General features: G+C 39.2%; 1 protein-coding gene and 1 pseudogene across 1 annotated transcript; both read left to right on the plus strand.

Moving 5' to 3' along the window:
- LOC125247879 lies at window positions 1-3210 on the plus strand. Its single transcript, XM_048159419.1, has 2 exons — window positions 1-2691; window positions 3069-3210. Exon 1 carries the CDS (start codon window positions 1027-1029, stop codon window positions 2497-2499), a length of 1473 nt encoding a protein of 490 aa, XP_048015376.1. The 5' UTR covers window positions 1-1026; the 3' UTR covers window positions 2500-2691; window positions 3069-3210.
- LOC125247876 lies at window positions 2952-27843 on the plus strand (annotated as a pseudogene).
- Window positions 27844-27939: the final 96 nt, after the last annotated feature.

Here is a 27939-nt window from a genome sequence, read left to right on the forward strand (position 1 = left end):
CTTCATTGATGAATATTGCAGAGTGCTGAAGCCTATTGCTATTTCGATAGATCGCCTTCAAGGGCAAAATGCATGTTTCTGTGGTGAGATTTTACCGACTCTCTTTGCTGTCCGAGCTAAATTACAAGACCTGCAAGCTTCAAACCTGCGGTACTGCTCACACATTTTGCAAGCTACCTTAGCTGGCTTTGAGAGGAGGTTCAGCAACTTCCTGCAGCTGAAGACGGATGTAAACGAAGCCATCCTTGCTACAGTAACACATCCATTTTTCAAGATGAGGTGGTTGCCTTTGAGACTAACATGTGAGAAGAAGAGGATACATCAACTCATTCTGCACGCAGCTGAAGAGCTTGGTCTTCTGTCATAGAGTGATGCTGCATCAACAAGCACCACTGAGAAGAATGAAGATGAATTCTTTGTCTTCTCTGATCAAGGTAAGGAGAAAATGTATCCACTTCAGAAGGCTTGTAGCAAACAGCAATTTCAGGTGTTAATCATTAAATGAGAAGTTATTCATATGTCATATTGTTACCTTGTGTATGAAAGTATATGAATAACAATGTTTGTTTTTTCTGATTCTATTGTCTTCACTCTCAACAGGAATCGACAACCAGATGGACACAGAGGTCTTACCTAGCCACAGCAAAGCAGAGTTAGAGACCCTTCACTTCCTGGAGGACCCCAGAAAGGACCTGGCTTCACTGGACTCGCATCCACTAATCAAGCTGCTCTTTGTGAGATTCAACACCACTCTGCCATCATCAGCACCAGTTGAGCGTCTCTTTTCTTTTGCAGGCATGGTCTACCGCCCTCATAGAAGGGGATTAACTCCTGAATTATTGGAGAAGTTGGTTGTACTTAAAAACAACTAGCCTAAATGACAATGGTTTAGTTTTCTCTTTTGTAGCATAGTTGTGTTATTGCTACTATTTTGGGATAAAATTAAAATTATATGGCCAAGACATAGAAAGAGTTTCTTGTTTTAAGTTTTTAGGGGTATGGTTTGATGAGAAACTTACATTTAAAATGCATATTGAGAAAATTATTGATAAATGCCAGAAAGTTAAGAATGTTATGAGGTGTTTAGTGGGTAAGGACTGGGGGGCTGAAAGGTTGGCATTGAAAAGTATATATACTGGATTAATGCGATCAGTGCTTGATTATGGTTGTATAGTATTTCAATCTGCTGCTACAAGCAGGTTGAAGGAATTGGACAAAATTCAATATAAGGCATTAAGGTTATTAACAGGGGCTATAAGATCCACTCCAACTGCAGCATTGCAGATTGAAACAGGGGAAATGCCCTTAGAACTTAGGAGAGTGCAACTGTCTCTGAATTATTTGGTCAGTATTAAAGGACATGTTATAGACCATCCAGCAAAAGACGTGATAAAACCATGTTGGGAAAAAGAAAAGTCTGAAATCAAGAGTTTTGGGTGGATGATACTTAGAGTGGCGGGAGAAATGGAAATAAATGAGATGGCCATTAGTCCAACTGTTCCATGGTCAGTAATTCCCCAGTGGTTATTACCACAGCCCAAAGTGGACATGTCACTGCTAGAGAAGAGGGACAAGGACCAAGGGGATGGCTATAATGCTCGAATGGTGCAGACATATATTCAATCTCATTATTTTAGTTATGTCTTGATTTATTCAGATGTATCTAAAAATATAGAAAACAGAGTAGGCGTGGCATTCACAGTTATAGATTTTAATGTCAAAGTTAACAGAAGAATCTCAGATAATCTATCAGTATACACTGGAGAAATGATTGCAATTTTATTGGCACTACAATGGGTTGAAGAAAATAGACCATTGAGGACACTTATATGTTCTGACTCAAGTTCATCATTAATGACACTAGAAAGTGGTCAATCTGAGAGCAGATCTGACGTATTGATCGAGATCCTTCAAACATTATACAGGATTCAGATGATGGGTTTAGAAGTATCTTTCTGTTGGGTACCTGCTCATATAGGAGTAAAGGGGAATGAATTAGCAGATGAATGTGCTAAGGAAGCCACAGGAAAATCAGATATAGATATAAAAGTAAATTATAGTAAGGCTGAGATTAAGTTTTTAATCAAACAACATGTGAAAAATAGATGGCAGAAACAATTGGAGGATGAAAGAACAGGAAGATGGCTTTATAACATCCAAAGAATTGTTGGTAAAGGCAGAATAACAAGGAGAAATAGAAAAGAAGAATCAATTATATCTAGACTTAGATTTGGACATACAGCACTTAACAGTACTCTAAATAAAATAGGGAAACACCAGACAGGAGCATGTGAGTATTGTAATCAAGAAGAAACAGTGGAACATGTTATAATGAAATGTCCAAAATATAATAGTGAAAGGAGAGTATTGATTTTTAATTTAAAAAGAATTAAGATGAAGTTTAATTTGACAAATTTATTGCAAAGGAACTCACATGAGGAGTGTATTGATTTTTTATTACTATATTTAAAAATGACTGATTTAGATAAAAGATTATAGGTGTTTAGAAGTTGATAGGTAAAGGTCCTTGCGTTCTTGGTCCACACTCCTAACCAGCAGGTGGCGGTAATGCACCTTGAAGTTGTATGCCAACCGCCATAAAATCAACAAGAAGAAGAAGAAGTTTGTTTCTGTTTCGTTTTGATTGGATCTTGAAGTGTCGGTGCTGAACAAACATCAGTGAGTTTGACGGTAAGTTCAGTTATCAGCTTTATTTAATATCGTGTCATGTTGTTATATGATGTTGTTCTGTGTGTTTATATGATCGTGACACACTCTTGTTCACTGACAACAATTTTGTATTGCCAAAGCATTTAACCAACATGGAAAAATATTTAGAACAACAGAACATCTGAGTAAAGTCTATGTAGACAAAATAATAAAATAAATAAAAATAATTTTAGTAACAAAATAAAATAAATGATTATTAAAAAAAATAATAATAAATAAAGATTATAATACGGAAATCATGTAACAACTGAACTTTTTTGAACATTAAATACATTATATACATGTGTGTAGGTCTGATGGGTGTGTTTACTGGCTGTTTATTTCTGGTTGTCCCTCAGGAGATGGCAAGACGCTACAAATCTTGCAGCTATGTTGGAACATTTGGCTTCTTCGCCAAGAATGTAACATAGTTTTTGGATTGGGCTATAGGAGTTAAATTGGGGAAATATTTTATTAATTTTGGGGAAGTAGTGGTCTCTGATTTCTTGGTATTTTGGGCATTCTGTGAGGAAGTGCAGCTCCGTCTCCGTCACTCCCAGGATGCAGTGCGAGCAGAGTCTGTCCTCACGGGAGAGCCAGGTCTGTCTGCGCCGGCCCGTCTCTATGGCCAGACTGTGCTCGCTGAGTCTGTACACCGTCAGTGTTTTCCTGAGTTTCACATCACTCACTGTGCTCAGGTAGTTCGCAATAGTGTATTCTCGATTTAGTGCCCAATAGCATTCCAGTTTGTGTTGGTTTTTAATGGTGTTTGTCCAATGGGTGATGCACTTGTTTATAATTTGTGTAAGCCGAATGTGTGTGAGTGTGTGTGGGTCCTGAGGCTGGTGTGAGGTCAGTCAGTCTCAGCACCAGCTGGCACAGGGGACTCTTACTTACGCTCAGCTCTTGGTGTTTTAGGGCTTTGTAATGGGATGTGTTGGGGTTGCTTGTTTTTAGGTGTTTCCAGAATTTGATGGCTCTTTTTTGGATGTTTAGAAGGAGAGGGTATTGGCCTAATTCTGCCCTGCATCCATTGTTTGGCGTCTTTCTTTGGACTTTGAGTATTCTTTTACAGAATTCTAAATGTAGAATTTTCATCGGATGTTTTTCCCAATTTAAGAAATCAAATTTTATAGAAGGACCCCACACTTCACTGCCATATAAAACAATAGGTTCAATTATAGATTTGAAAAGTTTGAGCCAAATTTGGATTGGGATGTCAATTTTAATTGATCTTTTAATGGCACAGAAAGCCCTTTGAGCTTTCTCTTTGAGTTCATTCACAGCCAAAGTAAAGTTACCTGTTGGAGTTATTTTCAGGCCGAGGTAAGTGTATTTTTTTGTGCTTTCAATGGTTCTGTGTGATAGTGTGAATGTGTGTGTTGGTCCCTGAGATCTGGAGCGTTTCTGGAACATCATGATTCTAGTTTTTTGGAGGTTGAGTGTCCAGGACTGACAGTAATCCTCCAGCAGATTCAGGCTGTCCTGAAGCCCCTCTTTAGTGGGCGACAGGAGCACCAGGTCATCTGCGTAGAGAAGACACTTTATTTCTGTGTCATGTAAAGTGAGACCTTGAATGGGAGCGTTTTCTATTATATTGACCAACTGTTTGATATAAATGTTAAAGAGGGTGGGGCTTAAACTGCAGCCCTGTCTCACTCCACGCCCCTGGGGAAAAATTCGGTTCTCGTGTTTCCAGTTTTAACCGCACATTGGCTGGCTGTGTACATTGATTTGATCAAATCATAGAATTTTCCCCCTATTCCACTGTCAATAAGTTTTAGGTATAATCCTTCATGCCAGATTGAATCGAATGCTTTTTTGAAATCAACGAAACAAGCAAAAATTTGTCTTTTGTTTTGATGTACATATTTATCAATTAGTGTTTGTAATGTAAAAAAGTGATCGGATGTGCGACATTTTGGAAGAAAGGCAATTTGACGTTTACTCAAGGCATTGTGCTTCATAAGGAAGTCTAGGAGTCTGGTGTTCAAGATGCTGCAGAAAACCTTCCCCAGGTTACTGTTCACACAGATGCCTCGGTAGTTGTTGGGGTCTGATTTGTCACCGTTCTTGTGGATGGGGCTGATGAGGCCCTTGTTCCAGATCTCAGGGAAGAACCCGACACTCAGAACATCATTGAACAGTTTTAGCATGGCCAGTTTGAAGCTTTGGTCTGTGTGTTTCAGCATCTCGTTCAGGACGCTGTCAACACCACAGGCTTTCTTGGACTCAAGGATCCTTAATTTGTCTTCCAATTCTTTTATTGTTATGGGGAAATCTAAGGGGTTTTGATTTGCTTTAATTGATCTTTCCAAATTGTCTAGTTTATTTATTATTTCATTTTGATTAGAATTTAGAATTTCAGTTGGGCTATATAATTCTTGGAAGTGGTTTTTCCACTTCTCCCCATCTTGGATTGCCAGAATTTCTTGATTTGGTTTGTATAGTAATCTCCATTTATCCAAAATTTGTGTGAATTTATAGACTTTTCGATTTCTTCAAACTGGTTTTGCAGAAACTGTGCTTTTTTCCGACGGAGTGTGGCTTTATATTGTTTTAGTGCCATCACAGTAATGAAGGCGGAGGTCGGGATTATCTGGTTGTCTGTGTTTGATTTGATACATTTCTGAGTTTTTTTCTCAGAGCCTCACAGTCCAAATCAAACCATTTGTCAGTTTCTAAATATTTTTTCTTTGATTTAACAATTGTCAAATTACTTTTTCGTGCTGTTTTGTAGAATATGTTGTTTAGATCTTGTACTTCCTGATTGATGCCGAATTGATTTTTAGGGTATACCTGTATTTGGAATGAATGTAAGAGGGACTGAATTTCTGAAGATTCAACAGCATTGATGTAGTTAGTGGCACTGTTTCCTGTCCATTTAAATTATGTTATTTTGTTCATTTGATATGGTGTTTTAATTGGTTTGGGTGATGTTTCAGATTGCTTTATATAAAGGGTGATTTGGTTTTAATTATCCACCCGTGTATTTAAGAATCGGTAAATGACGGACGCTTTAGTTAACATCCCTCGTTATGTCGAACTAACTTCTGTTCTTGGAATACTCGATTCGTTTTGCTCTTATTGGTCCTTTCTATTCACTGTCAACTGTTTTCTATAAATATGTTTCTATTGGCTAACCTTTAATCAGCGAATGTTTGTCTTGTTCAAAGACAGCAGCACGTTACAAATAGAAACCCTTTTTCCTGTGGGATTTAGTATCATATTTGGATATTGGAATAATAAATTATTTTAAATGAATCACATGTAAACTCAATGTTTACTGTTTTCTAAGGGTTTCTTAATTTTAGACTAGTTTTCATTACAAAAGCTGTATAAAACACTCGACTGTCAGGTTAGTTGTATGTAAATATAGCCTAGGCTACTTGAAATTGCAAACAAAATTTATTAGTTCATATTAAATATGAATGCGATTGAACTTGTGGTTGTCAGTTTGTATAAGCAGACATTATGCAATGCAATATTAATCATGAATTAAAAAATGCTTTTGAGCAGGTGTAGTGAAATTTTTAATTGTCAAATTAAAAAAAAACTTTAACAGCCAAAATTAAATTTACGAAGATGTGTGTGTGTGTGTGTGTGTGTGTGCTTTGTGTAAAATAAAAATAAAATAAAATAAAAAATCTCATATAAAACATATATAAAACCCCACGTCCCGTCACACTGGTACTCAAAATTTTTTTTCAAGGTTGGCAGGTCTGCATTTACACTATTCTGACCACTAGGGGTCACCGTGGAGACGGGTGTCAGATTGTTTCGAAGCCTCGACACATTACGGCACATTTGCTTTTACTGCTTCAGTGTTTCACGAAGCCTCGCTCTGCCCATCACTACATACCAGTGCTGTTACCGTGCTCTCTCCTATTGCATCTTTGATTTTGAAATTAGCTGATGATCAATGAACTGCAGCTCTTTATTGTTGCTTTTGGTGACGTGAACTCCATGAAATCTGCATATATAGTGCGGGAACTGAAGATTGGATTTATATTCTGTTTTGCGGAGACGCATGTATGTGTAAATGCAATAATTTTTATAAATCATATAGCTATCCAATCAGAGAAAACGCATGAAGTGACCAGGTGTAAGCAGGCTCGTGACTGAAACAAACCAGGTATAAATAGGCAGAAACAAATGACATGATTGATAACAGCTGTGTGCAATATCAGTAATGAGTACGGGAAGTGGGTGATGGGAAATGGAGTCTGTGATAGTGACAATAGTCCGGGGTGGAGTGCCCTCTAGTGGCTATCAAGACCACTTCAACAGGTGATCATGACAAGTGACTTTGTGTTCATATTAGACTTGTGCCGATATTCGGTAATGCGATATATCATGATAATGAATATGCACGGTATTGTTATCGTGGGCATTTCAAAATACCATAAATAATAATTTGTTATGAATTATTAACGTTTTTATTATGCATATAAGAATACTTTCCCCATCAAACTGTATAAAATGCACAACACCGCTGTATTCTGCGTCAAATGGGACAGGCGCTCAGATGTAAACAAGCCCAGCGTGCATGAGAAGCACATGGAGGAACGAGTGAAGGAGACGCGCTGAATGAAAGTGCACGTTCACTGTCTGACAGCAGAGGGCGCTGATGGAACAGCAGAAATGCAGCGGTTACCCCAGAAACCCCACGACTCTCCAGTAACTTTAATAGATGGTTTGTTATCTGTTAGATGGTGATATAATGAAAGTTATCTGTTAGTGTCAAATGTTAGATGAATGTCTCTTTTTAACTTCTACTTTATCAGGACATTCAGAAAACATTCAAAAGTAACGTTCCCTTAATGTTTCCAGAATGATCAAATGAAATATTCCTTTAGTGTTCACCTAACTAAGACACATTTTGATCGTTCAGAGAATATTTAGAAATAATGTTTTCATAACTTAGTATAAGACACTCTTCAGAGCACATGTTGTTCACTGGGATATGTGCTGAAATGAACACACTGTAAATTACTTGTAATTAAAGCATCTGCTAAATGCAGAAATGTAATATTAATGTAATGTTCCCAGTGTTTCCATATACAGGGAAGATGTCAGACTCTGAGACGAGGAGGAGGAAGAGATCTTCATCTCCAGATCCCAGCTGTGTGTCCCTGAAGAGTGATCGATCCATGCATCATCCTCCTGTTAGATTCAGTGATGGAGCAGTGACCTCTGACCCCAGGTGAGACACTGTCCTGTACTGGAGACAATAGACTGACTTATACAATCAGCATTTGAATTAATTATATTATGTTAATTACAGTGTAAAGATGTGAATATGAATAATAATAATAATAATATAATAATATCTCAGTTATCTTCAGGAAGAGGAAGAGATCTTCATCTCCAGATCCCAGCTGTGTGTCTCTGAAGAGTGATGGATCTATGATAATTCCTCCTGTTAGATTCAGTGATGGAGCAGTGACCTCTGACCCCAGGTGATTATCAGCATTATTTAGAGTTTTGTCACTTGTTTATAAGAAAATACATGTACAATGGTCCGTGTAACGCTTCACAATTAAATTTTCAGACCATACAATGCAAATGCAAAAATGAAAAACTGAAACCAGACGTTCATTTTTGCTGTTTTTCGGTTACATCATCAATGGATATTTGCCATTTTTTCCCCCTTTTCTCAATTTCAAAATGATGACTTAAGAAACAATCATTTGAATAAATGAAACTAACCGATTGTCTATTTTTCCATTTTCTGTCTTGTAATTTGCGGCGTGGGCTGTAGCATTAGCGCGGGGGTGTGGCCGCGGACTGCTGTCGTCTCACTAATGTAACTGCTTTATTTACACTGACTGCATGTTGAGGAGTAGTTTAAAAGAATGAACATAAAGGATGATCTTTTCACTCTATCATTTTTATTATTAATATAATAACTGTGCTAAATATAGACAGTCCCGGATTGGCCATCGCGAGCAGCTGGGAAAAGTGAAATCCCGGTGGCTTGGCTGATTTGGCACATTGCCCAGCTTGTTTGTATTTACAATTACTTATTCGTTATTACTTTATTTTATTAATATACAATACCCTTGGTCAGGGGGTGCATTTTACTTGTACAACCATGAGATCCCAGTTCATTTCCAGAGGGATAGACAGCAGACGGAGGGCAGCTCGAGCAGCGCTTGCCAAGATCCTTCACGTCAATATAGCATGAAAGATAAAAAGACTACCAAGCGAAAATATACAAAACATTTATAAAAAATACACAAAACATTGTTAAGTTTTTAGCTCTTGTTTGTAATACAATATTTGTACAGTAAACATGCAGATGTTTTCTTTAGCGAGCTTCTCGTTCTCTTAAAATAACCTTAAATCCAGCACAGTTATTAACTCTGTTTATTAGCTAGATGCGGTTCGCCGAAGATGAGGCGAATCTGATCTATGTGACGCAAGTCAAGAGCACTATGATTTATTTTCAATGATTAATTTTAATAAATAAATACAAATGCTTTGATTTGGCACATTGCCCATCTTGTTTGTAGTTATTTATTGACCTATTCGGCATTATTTGTTGCCTGTGGTGTACCCAAATGATTACTGCAAGAATCCAGCATTCGATAATGAACAGAAATAAATCGTATAAGTCTATCTTGACAGCGCTATAGCTAGCCTATATAAAATATTTTTGGCTAGGCTAAAAACGAGAGCTAAAACCTAACAATTTTTTAAATGATGCTCAGTTTTTTTATATATTTTCGCTTGGTAGTATTTTTATCTTTCATATAGACCTATTGACGTGAAGGATCTTGGCAAGCCTGCCCTATCCCACTGAAAATGAACTGGGATCTCGTGGTTACTGTAGTCTACCAAGTAAAATGCACCCCCTGACCAAGGCCATAATGTATATTAACAAAACAAAGTAATAACGAACAAATAAATACAAACAAGCTGGGCAATGTGCCAAATCAGCCAAGCCACCGGGATTTCACTTTTCCCAGCTGCTCGCGATGGCCAATCCGGGACTGTCTATATTTAGCACAGTTATTATATTAATAATAAAACTGATAGAGTGAAAAGATCATCCTTTATGTTCATTCTTTTAAACTACTCCTCAACATGCAGTCAGTGTAAATAAAGCAGTTACATCAGTGAGACGACAGCAGGCCGCGGCCACACCCCGCGCTAATGCTACAGCCCACGCCGCAAATTACAAGACAGAAAATGGAAAAATAGACAATCGGTTAGTTTCATTTATTCAAATGATTGTTTAAGTCATCATTTTGCAAAAGTGAAATTGAGAAAAGGGGGAAAAAATGGCAAATATCCATTGATGATGTAACCGAAAAACAAGAAAAATGAACGTCTGGTTTCAGTTTTTCATTTTTGCATTTGCATTGTATGGTCTGAAAACTGAATTGTGAAGCGTTACACGGACCTACAATGTCAGTGTTTACTTATATAGATAAATATAATGAAATGTTCAAATATGTTACAGGTCTGAGCAGAAAGCAGAATTTTAGTTGTCATGGAAACAGTTACAGTATTTTCCAGAAAATAAATCACAACTGACTGTAAGTCTCAACGGGTGAAAAATTACATTGTTGAGAGGAAAACATGCAGATGTTAAATCTGTGCATAAGTCATATTTTATTATTATTATTATTTCAGCTATAAAGCAGCTCTACAGAAGACAGTCGTGTCAGTATTCAGCTCAGTTCAGTTCATGTTTTGTTCTCATCTGATAGTTTCAGTGTGTCATATCAATAATATTTCTGAATATTAAGTGTCTTTTAAAGCCCAAGTATCAAGACAAAACTAGGACAGGAATCTGAGAGACCAAAACTTCTACATTAAGAGTCCAAAACAGACAAATATAAGATGCAGCACATTTCAGATGAGAGAAAATGTGACTTAAATTCCAGAAAATATGTTAAAGTTTAATGTAAATATGTGGAATATAACAGGAGGCTGTTAAACTGACACTTCTCTCTTAAATGTGTTGCTGTTCCTGTCATGATTTATTGATGAAGATGTTTTTATGTTTGTATTTTCAGAGATGATCAGACTGGAGACCAGGATTCTCCTCAAGCAGTAGATGATGAACTCCAGAGAGTCAAAGAGCAGCTCAAAACCAGCATGAAGAACAAGTATGAGAGATTATTTGAGGGACTGAACCTCCAGGAGAATGAAACCCTCCTGAACAGGATCTACACACAGCTCTACATCATAGAGGGAGAGAGTGAAGGAGTGAATGAACAACATGAGGTTTTCCAGATGGAGAAAACAGCCAGAACACAACACTCACAAGACACTCCAATCGACTGCAATGACATCTTTAAAGCCTCACCTGAACCAGGACGTGAGGAGAAACACCAGATCAAGACTGTTCTTACTAAAGGCATCGCTGGAATCGGAAAAACCGTCTCTGTGCAGAAGTTCATTCTGGACTGGGCCGAGGGAAAAGCCAATCAGGATGTAGATTTCATGTTTGTGCTTCCATTTCGAGAGCTGAACTTGGTCCGAGATCATCAGTACAGTCTTCACAGACTTCTGCTGGACTTTCATCCTGAACTTCAAGATCTGGACTCAAAGATTTATGAGGAGTGTAAAGTTGTGTTCATCTTTGATGGTCTGGATGAAAGCAGAATCACACTGATGTTTTCAGACGCTCAGAAAGTTTCTGATGTGACTGAGACTTCATCAGTGGGTGTGTTGATGTCAAACCTCATGACAGGAGATCTGCTTCCCTCTGCTCTCATCTGGATCACCTCCAGACCAGCAGCAGCCAATCAGATCCCCTCCAAATACATCAACCGTCTGACAGAGATTCAGGGATTCAAGTGAGCCTCAGAAGGAGGAATATTTCAGGAAGAGAATCAGTGACGAGCATCAAGCCAGCAGAATCATCTCACACATCAGAAGAGCAAGAAGCCTCCACATCATGTGCCACATACCCGTCTTCTGCTGGATCTCATCCACTGTGCTTCAGAAGCTCCTGAAAGAAGATCTGAGTGCAGAAATCCCTCAAACTCTGACTGAAATGTACATCCACTTCCTGCTGATTCAGATCAACATGAGGAACCAGAAGTATGAAGAGAGAGATCCAGAGAAACTGCTGCAGTCCAACAGAGAAGTGATTGTGAAACTTGCTGAAGTGGCTTTCAAATCAGCTGATGAAGGGCAATGTGATGTTCTATGAGGAGGACCTGATTGAGAGCGGCATAGACGTCACTGACGCCTCAGTGTATTCTGGGATTTGCACTGAGATCTTTAAGGAGGAATCTGTGATTCATCAGAGGAAAGTCTACAGCTTCATTCATCTGAGCTTTCAGGAGTTTCTCGCTGCTTTCTATCTGTTTTATTCACATGTGATCAAGAACAAGAAACTACTGGATGAGTTCAGATTGTACAGATCTGATAAAGACTCTCTGGATGATCTACTAACATCAGCAGTAGATAAAGCCCTTGAGAGTGAGAATGGACAGCTGGATCTGTTCCTGCGGTTCCTGCTGGGCGTCTCACTGGAGTCCAATCAGAGACTCTTACAGGATCTACTGACACACACTGAGAACAGCTCAGAGAACATCAGAGAAACCACACAATACATTAAAGAGAAGATCAAAGGTGAATATGAAGATGAAGAACAAGATGAAGTTCTCTCCACTGAAAGATCCATCAATCTGTTCCTCTGTCTGCTGGAAGTCAAAGATCAGTCTCTGTCCAGAGAGATTCAGGAGTTTCTGAAATCAGACAAACACTCAGAGGAGAAACTCTCTCCGTCTCACTGCTCAACAATCTCCTACATGATTCAGATGTCAGAGGAGCCGCTGGATGAGCTGAACCCCATGAAATACAACACATCAGCTGAGGGGAGAAGAAGACTGATACCAGCTGTGATCAACTGCAGAAAAGCTCTGTGAGTGTTTAATCATTAACTAAAGTATCGTATTTAATGAATCTGACACCTTTAAAATAAATGTTCCTAAATGAGAGATTTTCTCCTCAATAACAGGATCTTAAAGGGTCACGACACGCCTCTTTAATACAGTAGATAGTCACTAAAACGCCTGTTACCGCCGCGGGTAAACACAACACAGTCACGTGTGAAACTCGCTGGTGAAATCACCACCAGGTGGCGCAAAGGGACGGTCGACACCATTGATCAGTAAAGCTGGAATTGAGACATTTTCACTTGTGAATGAAGATAAAATGACATAAATTACTGCTAATATTAATAGCAATAATAATATATCATTATGACATTTAATCTTCAGTAATTATTCATCATAAATGCTTAATGTTCAGCTATTTGACGACTGTTACAGTGAACTATTACAGTGACGGCTGTGCTTGAAGTGTCTTACTTTTTACTGTACAGCACTAGCCAGTGTTTGACATTATTATATATCTTGATCTAAGAATATTTAGATATTTTTGCACATAAAGTCAAACATGTTCAAAACATGAATATCTCCACCCTCATTGTGAGCGTCTGTCAGAAACGCTCGGCTTATGATAAATGACGTCTGTTTTGATTGGCTGGTGTCATTGCGTCTCTCTGTTTTGATTGGCTGGTGTCATTGCGTCTCTCTGTTTTGATTGGCTGATGTCATTGCGTCTCTCTGTTTTGATTGGCTGATGTCATTGCGTCTCTCTGTTTTGATTGGCTGGTGTCATTGCGTCTCTCTGTTTTGATTGGCTGGTGTCATTGCGTCTCTCTGTTTTGATTGGCTGGTGTCATTGCGTCTCTCTGTTTTGATTGGCTGATGTCATTGCGTCTCTCTCCTCGTCTCCTCATTGCTCACCGCTGCTGTTCTGCTTCCAGAAGTGATCAGGAGGAAGTAGAAAAGAGTCATTTTAGCAGCTTGCTTCCATCAAATACTCTTTTTGAGTGACAAGCAACTTTGTAATGATGGTAAACCCAGGAATAAGCACTAGTTGGCCACTCATTCTAGAGAACTCTAAACTGTGATGTGAATCTCACTGAGTTTTAGGAATAACTCAGTCAAAAGAAAGAAGAAAATCCCACATGACCAACTCTTTATTGTGCTCATCAAAATTAATACAAACACAACAACAGCTAGTTCACTGGAGTAATTATACAAACAAAACAGCAAATGATTTACATTAGAATCGCAGGTTATCAGAATTATTCATGTTTGTGTCGTGGTCTAGTAGAGCTGCATGATTATGACAAAATCATAATTGTTGATTATTCCCTTGAAATTGTAATTGTGATTATTAATTTCAATGATCAGAATTTACTCTAATTTACTTTAAGTGGTCTTTTTTTTGTAATTGCGCCTTTGAACGATGTAATTGTGGCATCCGTAACTGTAATCATGATTTCAAACTTGATTAATTGTGCAGCTCTATAGTCTAGAATAGGCAGAGCCGGCGCATGACTATAGGAGAACTAGGCAGAAAAAGAGGGATTTAGTTTAATTTAATTTATTTATTTTTTGGACATTCGTTTGGAATTATTTCAGTTCAATGTTATCACCCGATTAGTTATTCGAAATCTAAACTATCTTTCTTTAGTTGGCGCCGATAGCCTAGTGGTTAGTACGCCGACATATGGCGCAAATGTGTTCACGGCAACCCGAGTTCGATTCCCGTCTCGAGGTCCTTTGCCGATCCTGCACCCCTCTCTCTGCCCAATGTCTTCCTGTCTGCTCTCTACTGTCCTACAGGCCCATAAATATAAAAAAAAAAAACTATCTTTCTTTAATTCTACTTGGTATCAAAACCCGCCCAACCAAGAGTGGCATATGATCTACATGTAATGTAGCCAATCACAGACATCTGTTGATTTCACAATGGCCAATCAGAGGTGTTTGAGTCAGAACTGAACAAAAACTCTGGCATTTGAGCCCTGTGTGGTGTGGTATTACCCAGTCAACAATTGAAATGTCTTAACCTGTCCAGCAGAAAAATAGCCATCTCCCTTTGGTCACGCCACCTTTCAAAAGCCCTGCCGACATTTACTCTTTTACTACACGAGCCTGGTCACTTTCTCTTTTTTACTGGCTCTCTGCAGTCTGAAGTCTTTTACTTTTTACCACAGTTGTCAGTGATGATTGTCGTTTTGAACTTTCTGGATTTCAAGCCACCATTCCAAGTTATATATATATATAGAGAGAGAGAACATGAGAACAGGTTAGTTCAATTACGGTTATAACTTATAATGTCTTCTTGTTTTTATCCACTATATTAGTACAAGCCTGTTGTACCATCCGAATGATGGCCAAAACTTTACAGATGAGTTGTATAACATTAATTGTACTTCACACAAAAGATGAAGCGTCTGTTTTCACTCTAGAAGATCACTGTAAGTGCTTAAAACACAGTGCAAGTGTGCATTAAAATATTATCCATAAACTTTCTTTTTTTCTCTTTTTTTCAGTCTCTGTTTTGTATTGTCCCATTGTATTGATATTCGTTCACAAAGCAGTCCGGTGTGAAATTATTTGTGCAGACATAAACAAATTCTCATTGTATTGTGATTCAGTGTTCAGATCATGTCATCCTACGTTCCTGAGAGCAGAAAACTGGAAACCCTCTTTTTTTTTTTTTCATCTCTTCCAGATTTTCTGGCTGTTATCTCTCAGATCAGGATTGTGAAATTGTGTCTTCAGCTCTACAATCCTCAAACTCTGTCCTGAGAGAGCTGGATCTGAGTAACAATGATCTACAGGACTCTGGTGTCAGCTTCATTTCTGATGGACTGAAGAGTCCAAACTGTCAGCTGCAGATCCTGAGGTATTTAAGAACATATAATGGATAAAGTACAGTCAGCCGATCACAGTGTTCATGTGTGTCTGTAGATGATCTGACTGTTGATGTGTGTTTGATCTGCTCTCTTTCAGACTTGCTGGCTGTAATCTCTCAGATCAGCATTGTGAAATTGTGTCTTCAGCTCTACAATCCTCAAACTCTGTCCTGAGAGAGCTGGATCTGAGTAACAATGACCTACAGGACTCTGGTGTCAACTTCATTTCTGATGGACTGAAGAGTCCAAACTGTCAGCTGCAGATCCTGAGGTATTTAATAACTTTGATTCGCTGTCGCAAAATATGTACATTGGTGTGATACACACACAGAACCAGTTTAGTAATTGGCATCGGCCGGTTTGGACAGCGGCGGGCTGGGATCCTGGAGACGGAAGGCTGCTTCAGTGTTGCCAACTTGGCGCCTTTTCAAACCCTTTTTGCGACTTGTTTTTTCCAAGAAAGCGCATTGTGATGAATACAGTGACTTGTTAACCTGATCTAACTTCCGAGACCCCGCATGAGAACAAGAACTGCCGCACGAACACGAGATCTTGCTTTCCTGCCGGATCCGGCTTACCTCTCTCTGCATCTGCTGTTCAGTGACTGGCTGAGAGTATCAGCGCATTCAGTTGAGGTTGTGCAAGTGTGCGCTCTGTCAGAGAACAAATAAAATAGATATTATTGCTTCTAACCTGAGTGATCATTTTACGTGTATACAGGGTGTGATTTGTGGGGGGGCGGGATTTCCCCACTTTTGGCCTATGTATCCCTGCCTCTGCTGAATTATTATTATTATACCAAAAATAAAAATATTTTTAAAACATCGGCAAGTAAAACGCGTTTATATGGAACTGTCTCTTTACAACCACAACAAACTTTTCAGGCGCACATTCTTTCTTCGCCTCAGTGCCAGGCACAAGTCAAACGAGTGCGGAAAAGATAGGTGAGGACGAGGGAGCTTTACTTGAACAATAGTGGACTGTGGTCAGATGAGATGATGTCAAGCTATGTCAGTAAAACTCAGAAAAATGAACATGACTGTCCAAACAGCAGTTATACTGTGCTCGCGGCGCGCACTCAAGAATTGCATGCGCAAATGTGCCGGCGCGCACTGCATAATTATTTTAATTACAGCTTAAATAAAGCACAAAAGAAACTACGAGCATGCACCATCGTTCTTCTGTTGTAAATTAAGTCATGAAATTACCAAACATGCGATTAAAGCTGCCTCAAAACTGCATGCATAGGCTATTTTTTTATATTGTTTCAAAGCTATTTTTATCCAATTTGTTGGCCATAAAACATCTTTAAATGCACATGTCTACACCAAGGAAATCAACATTTTTTCGGGGGAGCATGCCCCCGTACCCCCCTGGACTAGTAAACTACATTTTGTGACCTCTGTAATTATGAAATCCTGTGTACGGCCCTGCTTCTATTTTATCTAATGAAATATGAGGTAAATGTATTTCTCCAAATGTGCGCACTTTGGGACTAAACATTTGTGTATGCACTGTGATGTTTGTGTCTCGTTATTCTATTAAAAAAAATCAACTAATTGATTTTTGCATGATTTTGCATCACTATTAGAAATTAAGAATCATTAGTGTCATTGTAAATAGTGGTGCAAATATCAGAGCTATCTAATCTGTCTAATACTTCAAAACTCAAGGTTAAATCAAAATATTTATTGTAAAAATGTTTCTGTAACAGGCAGCTGCCAAAAATTTGTATATAGCTCCACTGTGGTTTGTGATTTACTTTCAAAAGGGAAAAAAAGACCAAAAAATAGACAAAAAAAAAAAAAAAAGGGCTGACACTTGGCAGAATGCAAATGCAACTTAATGACATAATGAATATTCTAATTGCTGTATGACGTCATCTATTGACATTTGACATTGACGAGATGATACATGGCATTGGCTAATTGATTGATCTTGGTCCTTTGGAACGCTCAGCTCCGGCTCAAAGGACCATGTAAAAGACTCTTAGGATATTGCTGAATCACAGGGGGAGCATCACAATGGGGCGTCAGTAAAAACACCTTGAGGAAATATCCATTTTAAAGGTTTATTTTCACCAATGACAGTACATAAGTAATTTCATGGGTGCATCAGACTGGTTTATTTGTACACAGCACCATGTGACAATTTCTGAGCAGTAAAGACAAGGAAAGGAAGTAAACCACTTTACTGAAGCAAGCCTTCTTAAAGGTCACTAATTGAAGTCTGCAGGCTGCAGCTGTTGAAAGTGGACAGGGCTTCAATGACATCAACAGTCTCAGGGATTTTCAACATGGTCCGCCTGTGTGTTTTTGTAGATGATCTGACTGTTGTGTGTCTGTAGATGATCTGACTGTGTGTGTGTCTGTAGGTGATCTGACTGTGTGTGTCTGTAGATGATCTGACTGTTGTGTGTCTGTGGATGATCTGACTGTGTGTGTTTTTGTATATGATCTGACTGTGTGTGTCTGTAGATGATCTGACTGTGTGTGTCTGTAGATGATCTGACTGTTGTGTATCTGTAGATGATCTGACTGTTGTGTGTCTGTAGATGATCTGACTTGTGTATCTGTAGATGATCTGACTGTTGTGTGTCTGTAGATGATCTGACTGTTGTGTATCTGTAGATGATCTGACTGTTGTGTGTCTGTAGATGATCTGACTGTTGTGTATCTGTAGATGATCTGACTGTTGTGTGTCTGTAGATGATCTGACTGTGTGTGTTTTTGTATATGATCTGACTGTGTGTGTCTGTAGATGATCTGACTGTTGTGTGTCTGTAGATGATCTGACTGTTGTGTGTCTGTAGATGATCTGACTGTGTGTGACTGTAGATTATCTGACTGTTGTGTGTCTGTAGATGATCTGACTGTTGTGTGTCTGTAGATGATCTGACTGTGTGTGTCTGTAGATGATCTGACTGTTGTGTGTCTGTAGATGATCTGACTGTTGTGTGTCTAGATGACCTGACTGTGTGTGTCTGTAGATGATCTGACTGTTGTGTGTCTGTAGATGATCTGACTGTGTGTGTCTGTAGATGATCTGACTGTGTGTGTGTCTGTAGATGATCTGACTGTTGTGTGTCTGTAGATGATCTGACTGTGTGTGTCTAGATGATCTGATTGTGTGTGTCTGTAGATGATCTGACTGTTGTGTGTCTGTAGATGATCTGACTGTGTGTGTCTGTAGATGATCTGACTGTGTGTGTCTGTAGATGATCTGACTGTTGTGTATCTGTAGATGATCTGACTGTTGTGTGTCTGTAGATGATCTGACTGTGTGTGTTTTTGTATATGATCTGACTGTGTGTGTCTGTAGATGATCTGACTGTTGTGTGTCTGTAGATGATCTGACTGTGTGTGTCTGTAGATGATCTGACTGTGTGTGTCTGTAGTTGATCTGACGTTGTGTGTCTGTAGATGATCTGACTGTTGTGTGTCTGTAGATGATCTGACTGTGTGTCTGTAGATGATCTGACTGTGTGTGTTTTTGTATATGATCTGACTGTGTTTGTCTGTAGATGATCTGACTGTTGTGTGTCTCTAGATGATCTGACTGTTGTGTGTCTGTAGATGATCTGACTGTGTGTGTTTTTGTATATGATCTGACTGTGTGTGTCTGTAGATGATCTGACTGTTGTGTGTCTGTAGATGATCTGACTGTGTGTGTCTGTAGATGATCTGACTGTGTGTGTCTGTAGATGATCTGACTGTGTGTCTGTAGATGATCTGACTGTGTGTGTCTGTAGATGATCTGACTGTGTGTGTGTCTGTAGATGATCTGACTGTGTGTGTCTGTAGATGATCTGACTGTTGTGTGTCTGTAGATGATCTGACTGTTGTGTGTCTGTAGATGATCTGACTGTGTGTGTCTGTAGATGATCTGACTGTTGTGTGTCTGTAGATGATCTGACTGTGTGTGTCTGTAGATGATCTGACTGTTGTGTGTCTGTAGATGATCTGACTGTGTGTGTCTGTAGATGATCTGACTGTTGTGTGTCTGTAGATGATCTGACTGTTGTGTGTCTGTAGATGATCTGACTGTGTGTGTCTGTAGATGATCTGACTGTTGTGTGTCTGTAGATGATCTGACTGTGTGTGTCTGTAGATGATCTGACTGTTGTGTGTCTGTAGATGATCTGACTGTGTGTGTCTGTAGTTGATCTGACTGTTGTGTGTCTGTAGATGATCTGACTGTGTGTGTCTGTAGATGATCTGACTGTTGTGTGTCTGTAGATGATCTGACTGTGTGTGTGTCTGTAGATGATCTGACTGTGTGTGTCTGTAGATGATCTGACTGTTGTGTGTCTGTAGATGATCTGACTGTTGTGTGTCTGTAGATGATCTGACTGTGTGTGTTTTTGTAGATGATCTGACTGTGTGTGTTTTTGTAGATGATCTGACTGTATGTGTCTGTAGATGATCTGACTGTTGTGTTTCTGTAGATTATCTGACTGTGTGTGTTTTTGTATATGATCTGACTGTGTGTGTCTGTAGATGATCTGACTGTTGTGTGTCTGTAGATGATCTGACTGTGTGTGTCTGTAGATGATCTGACTGTGTGTGTCTGTAGTTGATCTGACTGTGTGTGTCTGTAGATGATCTGACTGTGTGTGTCTGTAGATGATCTGACTGTTGTGTGTCTGTAGATGATCTGACTGTTGTGTGTCTGTAGATGATCTGACTGTGTGTCTGTAGATGATCTGACTGTGTGTCTGTAGATGATCTGACTGTGTGTGTTTTTGTATATGCTCTGACTGTGTGTGTCTGTAGATGATCTGACTGTTGTGTGTCTGTAGATGATCTGACTGTGTTTTTGTATATGATCTGACTGTGTGTGTCTGTAGATGATCTGACTGTTGTGTGTCTGTAGATGATCTGACTGTGTGTGTCTGTAGATGATCTGACTGTGTGTCTGTAGATGATCTGACTGTGTGTCTGTAGATGATCTGACTGTGTGTGTCTGTAGATGATCTGTGTGTGTCTGTAGATGATCTGACTGGTGTGTGTCTGTAGATGATCTGACTGTGTGTGTCTGTAGTTGATCTGACTGTTGTGTGTCTGTAGATGATCTGACTGTGTGTGTCTGTAGATGATCTGACTGTTGTGTGTCTGTAGATGATCTGACTGTGTGTGTCTGTAGATGATCTGACTGTTGTGTGTCTGTAGATGGTCTGACTGTTGTGTGTCTGTAGATGATCTGACTGTTGTGTGTCTGTAGATGATCTGACTGTTGTGTGTCTGTAGATGATCTGACTGTGTGTTTTTTTGTATATGATCTGACTGTGTGTGTCTGTAGATGATCTGACTGTTGTGTGTCTGTAGATGATCTGACTGTGTGTGTCTGTAGATGATCTGACTGTTGTGTGTCTGTAGATGATCTGACTGTGTGTGTCTGTAGTTGATCTGACTGTTGTGTGTCTGTAGATGATCTGACTGTGTGTGTCTGTAGATGATCTGACTGTTGTGTGTCTGTAGATGATCTGACTGTTGTGTGTCTGTAGATGATCTGACTGTGTGTGTTTTTGTATATGATCTGACTGTGTGTGTCTGTAGATGATCTGACTGTTGTGTGTCTGTAGATGATCTGACTGTTGTGTGTCTGTAGATGATCTGACTGTTGTTTGTCTGTAGATGATCTGACTGTGTGTCTGTAGATGATCTGGCTGTGTGTGTTTTTGTATATGATCTAACTGTGTGTGTCTGTAGATGATCTGACTGTTGTGTGTCTGTAGATGATCTGACTGTTGTGTATCTGTAGATGATCTGACTGTTGTGTGTCTGTAGATGATCTGACTGTGTGTGTTTTTGTATATGATCTGACTGTTGTGTATCTATAGATGATCTGACTGTTGTGTGTCTGTAGATGATCTGACTGTGTGTGTTTTTGTATATGATCTGACTGTGTGTGTCTGTAGATGATCTGACTGTGTGTGTCTGTAGATGATCTGACTGTTGTGTGTCTGTAGATGATCTGACTGTTGTGTGTCTGTAGATGATCTGACTGTGTGTGTCTGTAGATGATCTGACTGTTGTGTGTCTGTAGGTTGTCTGGCTGTATGGTGACAGAGGAAGGCTGTGGTTATGTGTCTTCAGCTCTGAGATCAAACCCCTCACACCTGAGAGAGCTGGATCTGAGCTACAATCACCCAGGACAATCAGGAGTGCAGCTGCTCAACCACAAACTGGAGGATCCAAACTATAAACTGCAGATACTCAAGTATGTCAAACACTAATAATGACAAACTGAACGTGTGTGTGAATGATGCAGATCTACGTTAATGTGTGTTTGTGTGTTTATAGTGTGGATCATGGAGGAGAGGTCATGATGACAGCAGGACTACGAAAGTGTAGGTCTACAAACACTCACACTCTCTCTCTCACACACACACACACACACACACACACACACACACACACACACACACACACACACACTGAGATGGCGTCACACATGAGTGTGTAGGCGTCATCTCTGTCACTCCGTCACAGCATCAGGTGCGTCATGAATGTTGGAGAGTCTGTGGAAGATGTGCTGTTGGAGGTGGCTGAACGTGAACAATTGGGTATTTAAAACATGTCATTTAGAATATTGTTTCTGTTAATTCTTAATCCTGAATAAAGAAAGGAACAAAGCGGTGGTGGTTTTTCTCCGATTAAAGAATACTCGATGAACATTTGCCCACTAGATGAAGTGGTGCAATTAGCGCATAATAAACAAGTATTTAAAACTGTGAATTAATTAAATAAATGTATGTGCAGGTTTAATATATATGTAGTAATTTCATGTGTGTATTTAGGCAGCTTCACAAGTATTTATGGCACGTTCAAACTCAAACTAAACTTAATGTTAATCAGGCGGCTCTTAATTCCTAAAGACATTAGTTGATTCCGACGTCGCTGTGGAACAGCAACACAAAGTAAAGAAAGTACTGATGTGCTTTAAGCTAAAACTAATGTGAGTTTGAAATTCTGTGTTCCCAGAGTGAAAACAACACTGACAGATGTTTTTGAGTTCAAATGTCAACTCAAGCGTATTTTATAACAAAATGGTTGTCTATACTTTAAAGATGTAGGTAATATTTATGAATTTTACTGTACTTATTTCATTGTGTCTGCTGTGTTCGATAGAGCCGCCCACACTCCTCGATTAAATTCGAATACTGGATTCAAAATAATGGTTAGCTACATTATGAAAATGCTGAAGTGCAACCTGGAGGGCCGGAGAAGCGATTTCAATTGGAAGCACTGCAGAATAGAGTCAGGAAGGGAAATTCATGTCGGCCTGAAAAACTCTAAAATTAGGTGAGGATGAAATGAATGAGGATGAGGATGAGGATGGTGTTGTATTACAAATTTAAGAATCTGTTTAAGATCTGCGGTAAAATGGCAGGACGAAGTACAGCAGGTGTCTCTATGATAATGTAAAGGTATAGGTTTGCCAGATTTATTAGACCTATGCATTTGAATGACACAGTTATGCTGATTAGATCATGGCTGGGAAATGTAGGCAATGATCTGATTCCTGTACTGCATTTGCATCCTTTTGTTTAGATTGTCCACACCTCTACTCTATGTATCCCTCCCCCTTGAATGTAATGAACTACCAAGTCACTGCCTTAGTTGATTTTGGATGACCACAGCGATGCACAGCGTGTTTCTCAATAAAGAGTAACTTCTGCTTCAAGAATAGTCTCCTGGTCTATGCTTCTGAGATTTCCAACAGTTTTGGTGCCGTACCCGGATAGAGCTACTGATTGAACTTCAAGCACAACAAAGATTACAAAAGAAAAGGCTGAATTTTCCTGTACACCCAAGGGTTGGTGTGAACTCTTCCAAAAGAAATTAAATAAATGTATTTGCGCCGCAGAGAGGAGTTAACAGACAGCAGGGTTTGGTTTAATATATATGTATCCTCTGTAGGCAGGGAATTAGCATACATGCTAATAATTGTATCCTCTGTCAGGCAGGGAAGAATTAGTTATCTAATATTTGTGTGTCCTCTGTTTTATCAGGGAAGGTGGTGTGTTCAGAATAGACTTTGCTTCATCCTCTGTTAATCAGGGAAGGTTATAACTGTTACTGTTAGTTGGTTCATTTCCAGAGAATGAATACATTAGTGGTATTAACTAGATTAACCTCTGCTCGTCAGGGAAGTGTTGAAGTGTATTGTTGTCAAACTCAATGTTGAGAAAAACTAGAAAAATCACTGAGAAAGGTGGACTGCTACCCCTTTAAAGTGTAAAAATTGTTAGGAAAGCACAATCAATAGTCAGGCAGATTGGGCAAAGAAATTTGGATTCATCCAGAAAAAGTTTGGCCATTGAAGAATGCAAAAAGGTCTTGGTGCTTGTATTTGGAAGAAAAATATGAAGGCATTTGCCACAGAGAATTTACTCTATCCATTGCACAAGAACAAATACTACATAGAAGAGCAGAACAAAAGATCATGTCTCGTCTTTCAGAAGTTAACAAGGTACAATTCCGCCACGTCGCTGCTGGAACAGCAACACAAAGTATGAGAATGATGATATCAGGTACTGTTTATGTGCTTTATTTGATGCTAAAAGCGTCTAATGTGAGTTTGAATCATTCTGTGTTCCCAGCTTTAGCTGTAATGAAAACAACACTGGCTAATTCACCTCAGATGTTGAAAATAAATAAATCGGCACAAGAACGTTCAAACTGTCAACTCAATGCGAACAAACCAGTGTATTTTATAACAAAGATTGGATCAGTCACTCCGTCTATACTTTAAATGATGTTTAAATGGTGTAATATTTATGAATTTTACTATGTACTTGCCCATTTCATTGTGTCTGCTGTGTTCTTGCCATTAGAGCCCGCCCACACTCTTACTCGAGTAACTATTAGAATAATCGAAAGATTACTGGATTACCAAAATAATGGTTAGCTACAGCTCTAGTTGAAGGAGATGCTGAAGTGCAGATCTCTGAAATAAATGATGTTGTGGGGATGGAGGGCATCGGAGAAGCAGGGATTGTTAGAAGAGTGACAGAATCTGGAACTGTGGAATTACAAATTTAAGAATCTGTTTAAGATCTGCGGATCCTACATCCTGACCATTTGGCAGGACAAGCTCAAGATACAGCAGTGCTTTTGTCTCTATGATAATGTAAAGGTATAGGTGATACTGCCAGACTGATTGGATTAGCACCTATGCATTTGAATGACACAGTTATGCTGATTAGATCATGGCTGGGAAATGTAGGCAATGATCTGATTCCTGTACTGCATTTGCATCCTTTTGTTTAGATTGTCCACACCTCTACTCTATGTATCCCTCCCCCTTGAATGTATATGAACTACCAAGTCACTGCCTTAGTTAGATTTGGATGACCACAGCGATGCACAGCGTGTTTCTCAATAAAGAGTAACTTCTGCTTCAAGAGATCCCAAAGTCTCCTGGTCTATGCTTCTGAGATTTCCAACAGTGTTTATCTGATGGTTCAGATCTGTCAGATATTTCCCAGGTTGTGATCAGGTTTACTCTTTAGATGAGATCCATTATTTTTTGGATGAGACTTTAGGAAAGGTTGCTGATGTGAGGAATTTCTCCAGAATCCTAATTTTCAGTTCTACATTGTTCAAAGGAGGGTAGGAGAAGATAAATCGAGTATGTGAAAGAGGTTTAGATTAAAAACACACACAGTTGTTTGACTATATTACTGAGCTCATCTCATAGACTTTAATTGTTTTTCTATCAGGTTAATGATATATTTTATGCCCCAAACAAACATCACAGAAAAACACTAGATTTACAGAGAAACATGATTTGTCCAGTTTATGAGGCGTTTTTAACTAGTTATTTTTTTCATTTTCTCTCAAAGATGATTTAAGGAGCGTATCACTACATAATGTGAACATAACTGTGCATTCAGCTTTAGAGGAGTCATGTGGGAATATCTGTCTATTAATACATGAGATTTATATTTATTTAATGACTGTTTTGGTCATCATGCAGTGATGGTAATGACATGTCTTGACACGTGACTATTAATTCAGACACAATAAAAACGCCACACTCTCGTCCACACTAGAGTTCACAAGTGTTTTCCAAAAGCTTCTCATTCACACTGAAACATCAGAAACGTTAAATTCACTTTACTGCACATGTGTGAAACAATAAAGCTCACTGAGATGATACAGACGATCAGACATAATGAAGTTTCACTCTATTCTTCTGGCAGGATCATTTTATTGATCAGAATATCTCAGCATTCACTGAAGCGTCCTGGTCGCTCTCAACATTATATGTTTGCTCTTAAACTCAACTGCGCTCATGTTTCGCCGCAGGACAGCGATTGTGAGTGAATTTTCTGTCATGTTTGCAGGACTGTGAAATGAAGAGTGAACAAAGTAACGTATCTTTAGCAACAGTGTGAAAGTGAACAGCTCATAACAGGCACAATACCGGCGTAAACACAGATATCTGTCGGTACAGTACGTGTCACATGACTAAACATGCGTCAGTGTCTCAAATACCTCAGTTTTCACAGTCACACTACAACACGAACACAGCTTTATCAAAATGATCCACTCGTGAGAGCGTCTTCAGAAAGCTCAGTTTTCACAGGACAGAAACACCATCTCAGTGTGGACAGAAGGGACAAAACAGAGAGAAAAAGATGAGATTCAAACCAAAACATGTTAGTGTGGATGAGACCTATGGCTTCAAATCAAAGATATCTGTCCAGAGCAGAAACATGACAAGAAGAATGGAGATTATTTTGTAATGGTTTCAATTCTTATCAGATTGTTTTTGTCCGTCCGTCGCTCTGCTTATGATCACAATGTCAATCATCACAGTTTCAGATTCAGTTCAATACGGCTGTAACTCCTGAAACTGTGTGATCTTAGCAGCATGAACAATAAAACTGTCACTCAAATTCTGAATGTGTTTGTTTATAATCAATGAATGTGATTTCGACTTGAGTTCAGCCGCAGCACAAACTCACTGACTGAGTGAAAACTGCTGTTACGATCATCAAATCTGTCTCTATCTCTTATTGCCATCATGTTCACACTGTTGTTATAGAGAAACCATTGGAGAGTGCAGAGCTCACGCTGAACAAACTCTGGAGGATTGAGCTGATTCTGACTAAACCGTTGTGTTCACATGATCAACAAACATGCCTGTGATTGGCTAGAGTGATCAACACTGCAGAAACACACAGTAAATAGAAAGCGTCGAGGCTCTTCACACACACAAACACACACAGGATCGTCTGTCAGCAGGAATGAGCCGAGCCGCTGCTGCAGAAAGCCTGCTATCATTACGCTTCACATTTAAGTGTCGCTTTGGTACTTTTGACAACACTAGTCTGCTCTGTTTCAGGCCTGAGAGCTTTTTCACACAGTTGTGTTTAGGGCTCCAGAAGTCTAGGACTGGCACTGCTAGTGAGGTCTGAATCTCTAGTCTCTGTTCAACAGCTTTCACTGGATTAGTGAGGACATTTGTGAATCTGGAGGACATTCTGTCAAAGCTGTAAACACACACACACACACACACACACACACACACACACACACATCTTCACTGTTGTTGTTATTGATGTTTCTCTCTTCTTGTGTTCAGATGCCTGTGATCTCACACTGGATCCAAACACAGCAGACACTTATCTCGTTCTGTCTGATGGGAACAGGAAGGTGACGCATGTGGAAAGAGGATCAGCCGTATCCTGATCATCCAGAGAGATTTAATGTGTATCCTCAGGTTCTGTGTAGAGAGAGACTGACTGGACGCTGTTACTGGGAGGCTGAATGGAGTGAGAGAGGTGCTGTAATATCAGTGACATATGAAGGAATCAGCAGGAAAGGATGGAGTAAAGACTGTGTGTTTGGATTAAATGACAAATCCTGGAGTCTGTCCTGCTCTGCTGGAGGATTCATTGTCTATCACAATAAGAGAGAAACTGTTATACCTGCTGTCTGTTCATCCTCTAATAGAGCAGGAGTGTATGTGGACGTGTCGGCCGGCTCTCTGTCCTTCTACAGCGTCTCTGACACACACACACTCACACACTTACACACACTCAACACCACATTCACTGAACCCCTCTGTGCTGGATTTATTGTTTATCATTATTCCTCCTCAGTGTCTCTGTGTGATATTAAAGGATCGAGAGACACTCTTTAAATCCTCTTTCTGATCTTCACACACACTCATCAAATCTCTCTTCATCACATTTGTATTCATTCATTTTTAATTCATGTTTTTCATTGTCATCTAGAAGTTACACATCTAGATCAGACACACACACTGTTCTGAATCTGGAATAAACAGAGTAATAAAGTTGCTTTAACATTCATATTGTAAATAGTTCATCAGATTGAATAAAAGCACATTTGAGACTCATTTAATCCTGAGCTGGTTTGTGAATGACTGATGTGAACTGATGACAGTATGAATGATCATGAATGTGATTCAGATCAGCAGAATGAAGAAATCCCGTCGTC

Source organism: Megalobrama amblycephala, linkage group LG15 (genome assembly GCF_018812025.1).
Source record: "Megalobrama amblycephala isolate DHTTF-2021 linkage group LG15, ASM1881202v1, whole genome shotgun sequence".
NCBI classification, from domain to species: domain Eukaryota; kingdom Metazoa; phylum Chordata; class Actinopteri; order Cypriniformes; family Xenocyprididae; genus Megalobrama; species Megalobrama amblycephala.